This window comes from Solanum stenotomum, unplaced genomic scaffold, assembly GCF_019186545.1.
Source record: "Solanum stenotomum isolate F172 unplaced genomic scaffold, ASM1918654v1 scaffold30406, whole genome shotgun sequence".
Taxonomy (NCBI): Eukaryota; Viridiplantae; Streptophyta; class Magnoliopsida; order Solanales; family Solanaceae; genus Solanum; species Solanum stenotomum.
In genome coordinates, this window is record NW_026030956.1 from 330003 (window position 1) to 339288 (window position 9286).

A 9286-nucleotide genomic window follows, 5' to 3' on the forward strand; every position below is an offset into this window, starting at 1 on the left:
GGAAAACAAAAAGAAAATAAAAAACAGTTGAACCATTCAAAGAAGCTTAGCTCTTTCTAATTTCTTTCTATGCTTACACTCGAAGAGAGGACTTCTTATATATAGGGGAGAGTAATCAGGTGGTGGAGAAAAACGTGACATAAACGATAAAACTAGATCACGTTTTTTATATGTCCTCTTTTGGATGATTCTGTGGAACATAATCATTGTCATATCACGAGGAAAATCAGAGCTACAGTGTAGGAATTTGCTATATTTTTTTTTATCAAATATTGCAAAATGTGCGTTAAAGCATCAAATTAGTATTCTCAAATCAAGTTATCAACTTCTTGAATTAAGTTTTATTATTTTAATATTTTTAGTTTTAGTTTTCATTTAAAACTTATTTATTTTACGGAGAAGGCCTAAAATACACTTAATAATAATTTTTGGGTTATTTTAATCTCTGTTTTTTTATATAAGAATCTAATGCTTTAGGTTATTTTTCCTTTAGAATGATTGGGTTTTAGTTGGGTTGGGTGTTGGTTAATTATTCTTACAACAAATCAGATAGTGCCACGTATTAATTGACAATGTTAAGTAAATGAACTAATTAGGTTGTTAGTAAAAATGGTATAAAAGGGCCACAAAGATTAACCCAAGGAAATTTTGTGGTCAATAGATTAACGAAGGGTATTTTTGTACCAATTCCAATAATATAAATTTGATCTTTCAAAAAAAATAAAAATATTTTTAAGACAATCTCAAAAAGAAGCACTTGAGAAAGTTGATGATATATCTACAACAACTATGACTTGTATCACCGGTCATTTGCATGAGACAGGCAACCCTTCAGGGATTTGAAGCCAGGGGAATTTCAAGTGAAGCATTACTCAAAAGAACATGTGAAGCGCGAAACATATATAACGACAGAGCTTCTAAAGGTTCTTGGGATGATTTTGATGATGGAACCGATTTGAAACATAATCCGGTCTAGGTTGCATCATCTGTGGGAAGCTATAGAGCTTATTTGGCTGATGGTTCTGAATAGAGGTGAGTTAATGTTCAACGTCTGACGAGCACAAACACACTATAAGTTTAACGTTCACTAGTCAAAGATAGTATAGTATAAAAATCATCTCCACAGGGATTGATACACATAATAATTCAATCAAATCTTGTTAACTACTAAAGAGAGTTAGTGGTGGTTATGAACCATGTTTATAGATTAATGATAATTTAAAACAATTGGTAACTATGACGTTTAATATCAATAATAAAAGACGAAAGAAGTTCATAATGATAGTCTAAATTTGACCATATTCATTGATCACATCTAAAATTCTATCGAGTCTCTTGAATTCGATAGTTGATTAGAGTATCATTAAGATTGAGATTTCTCTTTCGAGTAAATCTGAAGTTAAAGAAATAAACTAATTATAACTCATTAATCCTGATATGTAAGAACATGTTATGGCTTATTCTTAAGGAAGTAATAGTGTCATTCGATTATTTTTCCTTGAGATTCAATAAGCAATTATGAACAAGCTTTTTAATCACTTTCGAGTGGGTAAAATGGTTGTAACCCACTTTAATCTCCTAAAGCCAAAAAATATTAAATCAAAGCTAAGTTGTTAATACCTCAACCCCTAGTCCCCTACCATCCCATCCCACCCCACCATTGTACACCCACCACCCCTCCCCCCACTCCCAAAAAAAATTAAAAAGACTTTTAAAAAAAATAAAAATTACCACTTCACCACAACCCTTATTGGTTACACAATTGTATTATATTTATATTATATCGATATATTATAATAACAACCTACATGATTTCCAACGACTCAAATGATTTCCAACTCAAAAATAATTTTTTCAAACAAATCTTTTCAAGTGAAACTCGAACTTTAAAGTCAAGTTAATCCAAGGATTTTGAGCCCTAAATTATTTTAATTAATAGTGATTTTTTTTAATGGCGGTTTAGATAATATTGAAATTTATAGGGAAAAAAACGTAAAAGAATTTATGGAAAAAAAAAAGAGAGAAAGAAAAACTATTTACTTTTTTATAGTATAAATATTTTAAAATTTTGAATCAAATTTCTTTAATTTTATATGAGTAAATAAAACTTTATACAAAAACATCCAAAAGATATGTATTATAAACACATGGATACTTGGATAGTATTTTATAAGTTTAAATTAATTTTTACTAATATAATTAATGATAATATATATTACCTGAAACTAAAAGTTTTATGTTTATAATTATATTGTATAATAAATAACAAGTTAAGTATAGAATTGTTTTATTAAAATTTTACTTTAAACTTTTGAGTTAGACGGAAAAATAACAATAAATTTGACGGATAATTAATATTAAGAAGATTGAGAGAGATAAATCTTTATCAAAATATAATTAGAAATTTTAAATTATTTGGTAGAATAAAATTTTCTGACTATATGACCACATTTTCTCAATTAAATTAATTCTGCCTTTCTTTTTGAAAATTGAAACAATCATAAGATCATGTTTTAATCCTATTTGGTTAATCAATTTAACTTTTGTAATATTTCTTTGTGGTGAAAATAAATGAGCTTTGCAAAAAATAACAAAATAAAATTCCCAATTAATTCCTTAAAGGCTCAAAATAATAATCCCGCCCCTTAATTCAAAACCCAACAAATCTGATTAATCCCGCAATCTTGGAATTTGAGCTCTTCTCTAATGGTTACAGGGTTAATATTGAATTTGCTGTGGATTTTCCAGGAAACATGGAAGGACAACAATGAATTTTTCATATAAAATATGTTTAATAAGTGATTCAATTATTAGTGTAAAACAAATGGTAGTTTATTGTAAAATGAAGAGGAGATACAATATTTATGCCTATTTTAAAAGGCAAAAGTACTCATTACCCCTGAACTTGAAGTTTTTTATACGGTGTACATCTAAACTAAATTCCGTTTTAATTACCCTTCCGAACTTGTTTATTCCTTCGTCGCGTACACCTTTTTTGTTCACTTGGCGTAGAAATTGACAACACACTCTACTAGGCGCGTGAGGAAGTGATTTTTTGCCACATCACAAAGCTATAACGGTAAAAAAACGTAAAATCTTCATTCTTCTTTAATATTTGGCATATTTTAAACGAAAAATAGGGCAAAATGTAAATGAAAAGTAAAGGAAACAAAGATTAAAACTTATTTGGTAAGCTTTTTCGACAAATTTGAAATTCAAGGAGTTTCGCGAAATCAGCCCTTATTCAAAAATAACTTTTAAACAATGAATTTTAATATTTGGCATATTTTAAACGAAAAATAGGGCAAAATGTAAATGAAAAGTAAAGGAAACAAAGATTAACACTTACTTGGTAAGAATTTCAGACAAATTTGAAATTTAATCGACCAACTTCACATCTAGAAAAACCCAAATCCAGAAGGAGTTCCGCGAAATCAGTCCTTATTCAAAAATAACTTTTAAACAATGAATTTTAAATTTAAGAAATTTATTTTTTGCAATATTAATTTATCTATGTGGCTATTATTTATCCAGGTGAAAATCCACATCACCACTTTTGTCAGCTGTCGCGCGCGTGTAGTCACAATAAGAGCAGGTGGACGAAAAAGGTGTACGCGACGAAGGAATAAACAAGTTTGGGGTAATTAAAATGGAATTTAATTTAAGTGTACACCGTATAAAAAACTTCAAGTTCAGGGGGTAATGAGTATTTTTGCCTTTTTAAAAAGAATGTGAAGCTTTTGAGCATCTCAACAATTACATTTCTCACAAAACAATTTTTAACTTTGTTCGTCTATAAATACATGTGTCAGATAAATAAGCTTAAACATATTACAGTTAGTGTTGTAACTAGCGGTGTTCATAGAAAACTGAAAATTGAATTAAACTAAAAAATCAAAAATCAAATCAATAAAAAAATGATAATTTTTTTATTAGATTTGATATTAATTTTTAATTTTACGACCCACCCAAATAACTTTTCGAAGAAAATAGCATTATATCAAGAGTAACTATTGATCTCTAGTCAAACATGCACCCTTCTTCATGATATTAGGGTCAATAACATGTAATTTAGTAAATAGTGGTAAATTATAAATATTTTACTCATTTACATATAGTACTTATGTAACTTTTCCAAACGGCCAGAAAAATGACATCCTTCTACCCAATGTTTTATGTCCACTTTTGCGTACTTCAACTATTTCATAAATTACTTGTCATTTCGTATTTGTACACGTGATTCAAACGCTCGCGCATCTCAACTATTTTAAAGTCCACTATCTTCTATCGGCACAACTAAAATCCCTCTTTTTAATCTCTTCCTTTTATATTGCAATCACCACTAAATTATTACCTTTTTGCGAATTTCACAACTCATTTATCCATTGTATCATTTACCTAATCTAAACTATCAATCCCTTTGTAGTAATACACACACCGATGTTAAGTTGACCCACACATGTCTATTACAAACAAACATTTGGCCAACACTACATCAAGGTGTATTTTAATACAAAAGGAGTGATGGTTTAAGCATGTAAAGGAAAAAATGGATAGTTAGAAGGGAAAATACATAAAAACACCCTTGAACTTGGCAGCAAAACTTACTTTAGCACTTTAACTTAACGGGTAATTATTTACCCCATAAAGTTGATTAAATTCACTTGAATTAAGTTTAGGGGGGTAAATAATTACCTGTAAAGTTAAAGTGCTAAAGTAAGTTTTGTTGCCAAGTTCAAGGGTGTTTTTATGTATTTTCCCTAGTTAGAATATGAAACTCACGAAAAAATGATAGTTGGGTGTATTGTTAACCACTAATCATTAGAAGAGTTGTACATTATCATCACTCAAAGGAACCAAATGGTTGCAATTAGGTGATAGATATCAAAATCATGCTACATAAATCACAGTAGCAATTTGCACACACTATAAATGTTTCATTGAATAGATTATAAGATGCCAGAGTAACAAAAGGTTTTTTAAAATTAATAAAATAGCAACAGTAATGAAGGTTTTGTACAGTCAAATTATAAGAGGATCTCCAATAAACTACAATACTACAACTAGTACGTTGACCGTACCATGTCTAAAGCATAGTATACGGCAACAAGAGGGGGCACTCGAATATGCATAAGTGACATCACGGTATGAGCTACAAGGATGATGCCAACCGGAAAGCATGTATACCGCAAGGCCCCTGGAAAAACTGAGGATATCCGTCTCCAAAAGAAATGGAGCAAAACCTCGAAACAAAAGAGACTAATTGCTCAAACAATTATCCCTTTGTCCTCATTATGGTAATGCTGCCTTTTCCTCCTTCTGTTGGAATTGTGGTCTTTCCAACGACAGGCTTACCAGAGAAAGCAGACTTTGGGTATGCAACTGAGGGATCTTCAATATTCTGTGGTGTCTTCAATTTTGGGGTGCGTATCCGCTGGTTTATGTCTTTCAGAGTCACATCTCCTTGGGCACCACACGGTTTAACAAAAGAAAATGGATAGACAACAGAGGAGGCAGCTTTTGTAGGAGCCCGCATATATGATTTCCTACCTAGTGAGGGTGAAGAAGTGAAACAAGTTTAGCTAACATATGAGACAAGGCTCAGTGAGTTCTCTACGGTGGTGTCTAATACTGAGGCAATATTCTGTAATGAAATATCATCCATGACAAAACAGGAAGAAAAATACCTTTGAAAACAACATTTTTACGAGTCTGTACAGGGAGCTCTTGAACCACATTAGATTCACATTCAGGTGGGGTGTTGCAAATCTCTGCATAGAGAAACAGAAGGTTGAGGAAGAGATAGAGATGATAATGAGCACCTCGTGGCACAAATCGATAAGGAAAAAAAGCTACTAAACTCTAGCAAAGATGTGTCACTAATGACTAACCTGAAACATCAAGCTGAATATCAGAGGCAGCGCTGTTTCCAAAAAATATTTTGTCAGATTGAAGTGATTTTCTTAATACTCTCCGGAAAAGATAGAAGTTCTTAGGCAAAAGCTTAAAACATACATATCCTCAGGGCTCACATGCATCTGGGAATCGTTTAAACAACTAGCAACCCATCCTTCAGATGACTGATCCAGCCCCTCATTACCAGATGAAGATATGTCCTCTGAAAAAAAAATCATTTTATGTGAGCTTATAGAAGCAATTGGTTGGTATCCATTGAAGAGCAGAAATGAACAGGGAACAAACCTGAAAATACTGAAACCCACTGTGACATTTCAGAGATGAATTCATCAACAGAAGTGTCGGTCTCCTAAAACATGGAACAAATACAAAGATCATTTATTTTTTAAAAAGGTGCAGGATTTGGAATGACAGAAGTCCCAAATCAATCAGCTTGTTCAAATTTATTACAAATTTTACAAGGACTTTAAATTGGAGGCATCTTAAGTAACAAATCAGGCACTGTAATAAATTGAGCAATCAACAAACAGGCGAGGATACTAGTTCCAAAATCTGTTGTTTCATAACATGAATTGATAGGACAAACCTACAGTTAGAAATAAAGACTCGAATATGCTCTGAGTGAACCCCAAAAGAGGTTATAACCAGAATAGTTCTACGATATAACACGAGAGACCAAGACAAATAAGAATATATCAAGTGGCGCAACCCAAAGATGTGACAGTACATGGGAGCCTACCTGCGAATTTAAAAATGACGATGATAGTTCCTCATTGCTAAGTGGTGCGTCTGCTGCTTCTGTTTCAAACTGAAGCATTCTGCGCCTTTTCACTTGTGAGGATGACTCATTGTATCTCTGGGTTTCCTTGTCATTGTTTTCTGTAAGTACTAAAGTGAGATACGGAAAATATTATAACTATAAATAAAGATATAGCAACAACGTCATAAATCACTCAAATTCAAGTGGATATACAGGCACTTAAAGTATCCTCTGGCCAGAAATATTTTATGTAAATGCCTTAATGAAAAGTGGATCAAAATTACTTGTCATTGTTATCTCTCAATTTCAGTTTTCAACACCATAAATAGTGCACTAGAAACTCTTGATTAAGGCATAAATAGGCAATAGTTTGCTTAAGAGTTGAGGCACAAGGTGCCTTGTCACCTATGTAGCTCGGACTCGGGTGCGGCACCAAAAGTGAAGAGTCCAAGCAACTTAGCTTGTCACTTACTCCTGTGATAGTAATCTTTTTAGCAAATACAACTTAACAGACCAATTCAAATAAAGATTAGCCAAGACGCCATCACATTATGCACTCCCAAAAATACATAAACCCAAGTCTAATACGGAACAAACTATATGCAGGGGCATGTTCATCCCGTAAGCAACATTGATTCAAGTAACACAAACATCTAATATAACCTGGTTTTAGATAGGCAAATGCAGGTTAATTGATATGATTCTGGAGTGAAGAATATAAGTTTGGCCAAATCATAACGAAACAAGCATAGTTCATGAAAGCGGAAGTAAAATGCTGAATAGAACTGCAAAAGAGAAGCTGCAAGTACTTTATGAGAGTTGAGGATGCAGTATCGTCTTACCGTAGCTGCTACCATGGTAAGTCAACTCTCCACAAGACTTAACTGGAGTTCTTTCATCATCAAACATAAAGGAAATATCTTCACCTTTGCTCAACAAGCAATCAGATATATCTATTCACATGGCCAAACACATTTATCATCAGTAAGTTGGACATGGTATTATTCCTTACAGATCAGAACGAGGAAAACGGATCTTACCAACATCGGGATCATCTCCAAGAGAGTAACTGTCACGCCATTTCCACATGTCACTGTATACAGCCAAACACGGAATCTATTCAGTGCATTCATTTCTAGGAAATAACATAAACCAAAGTAACCTCACAAATGTCGGAAAATTGACTAGGGATATGCCACATTGTACTCATTAATTAGCTAAACGGTTTCATGATAGCAAAGAAGAACCCATCATCTATCGGTATTCACAGAAACGCACAAACCAGTGTCACCGAGAAATGGCCTTAATGAATTTCGGAAATGAACCAGTAAATAATTCGCAAAGAAAATAGAGCAAAAGTATTTTGAACCAAAGGTCTAATAGGAAACAACCTCTCTACGTACATCCAACCCTTCCCATACCTCACTCGTGGGATTATACTAGCTACATTGGTGTTATTGTATCAAGCAAAAGTAGCACTACAACATCAGATCTACTGATCAGTATCGCAATCTAAACAAGTAAAACCAATTCTAGAAAGACAATAAAAGCAACAACATCACATACACCTATAGAAACTAGTACACAAACAATTGGGCACAGGATCAACATGATGTACTTCACTAGAAAGAACTTCTAAAACAACTATTAAGCACTCAAAATGAATGTCCTGTCACTCAAAATACTGAGAAATGTATCCATACATCCATCCATATACAGTAAAAAATCAGGAAAAAATAAACAGATTGCAAAAAACATATAAACCAAAATGAAACAAATTCCCCCAAACTGATTCATCACTCTCAGTTAGACCAAGAAAAGCAAAACCCATCTCCTATTTGACCATTTCTGTCCTAAAAAATCAAACCCCACCAAACCCTACCAAAATGGATGCACAAAAATCCTAATCAACCATCAAAAAACCCATAAAACAGCAAAAACAGTTCAAGAACAAACCAACCCATGAGAAAACAAGTAAAAAGGAATCACCTTTCAGGATTGAAATTCATTTTCTCAGATAAGGGGTAAGTTAGTTTGAACAGATACTGAATGTTTTCTGCGACACAGAGAAGAAAAATGAAAAAAAGGGGCAGCAGAAAATAGTTTGACTGGTCGAAATCTCTCTTTCTTTTTATACTTTAAGACCAAAAAGAATAGCCGTTAAATACAGATCATACTGTAATAAAATAAAGTTGTCTTCTTTCTTCTTCTTTATATGCACTAACCATGGAAACTAGCAATAAAAACACTAGCAGTTTTGGCAGAACATTAAAAAGGAAAAAAACAAAAAACAAAAAAAAAGGAAAAGAAAATGCTTTGACTACGTGTAAAAGAAACCGGATATTAGTGGGTGGTGTGTGGAGGGTACAGATGTCGAGTCGGGTCGGGTCGGAAATGAGAATTGATGGGCCTGAAAAAGTCTGTGATATATGTCAGTTTCATAACCCAAACAAAAAACAATCATAGACGTAAACTCGTGCATTTTATCCTTCAAATAGATTGGTTTAAATTTTTTCATTTTTAATGATCGAATCTATACTAACGAGTCATAAATTAAACGAAATGTTATGATATGAAATATAAATATATATCTCACAAAAAGAATTGTTA

At 32.6% G+C, this 9286-nt stretch overlaps 1 protein-coding gene across 1 annotated transcript; it reads right to left on the bottom strand.

Annotated features, from left to right (window-relative positions):
• Positions 1-4965: 4965 nt before the first annotated feature.
• LOC125851861 (protein XRI1-like) lies at positions 4966-8949 on the bottom strand. The gene is made up of 9 exons (XM_049531606.1): positions 8666-8949; positions 7717-7769; positions 7519-7629; positions 6656-6795; positions 6202-6265; positions 6016-6118; positions 5892-5923; positions 5688-5771; positions 4966-5550 (listed from the first exon to the last, which is right to left on the bottom strand). The coding sequence occupies exons 1-9, from the start codon at positions 8683-8685 to the stop codon at positions 5276-5278; spliced, it is 882 nt and encodes a 293-aa protein (XP_049387563.1). The 5' UTR covers positions 8686-8949; the 3' UTR covers positions 4966-5275.
• Between the last annotated feature and the right edge of the window lie 337 nt (positions 8950-9286).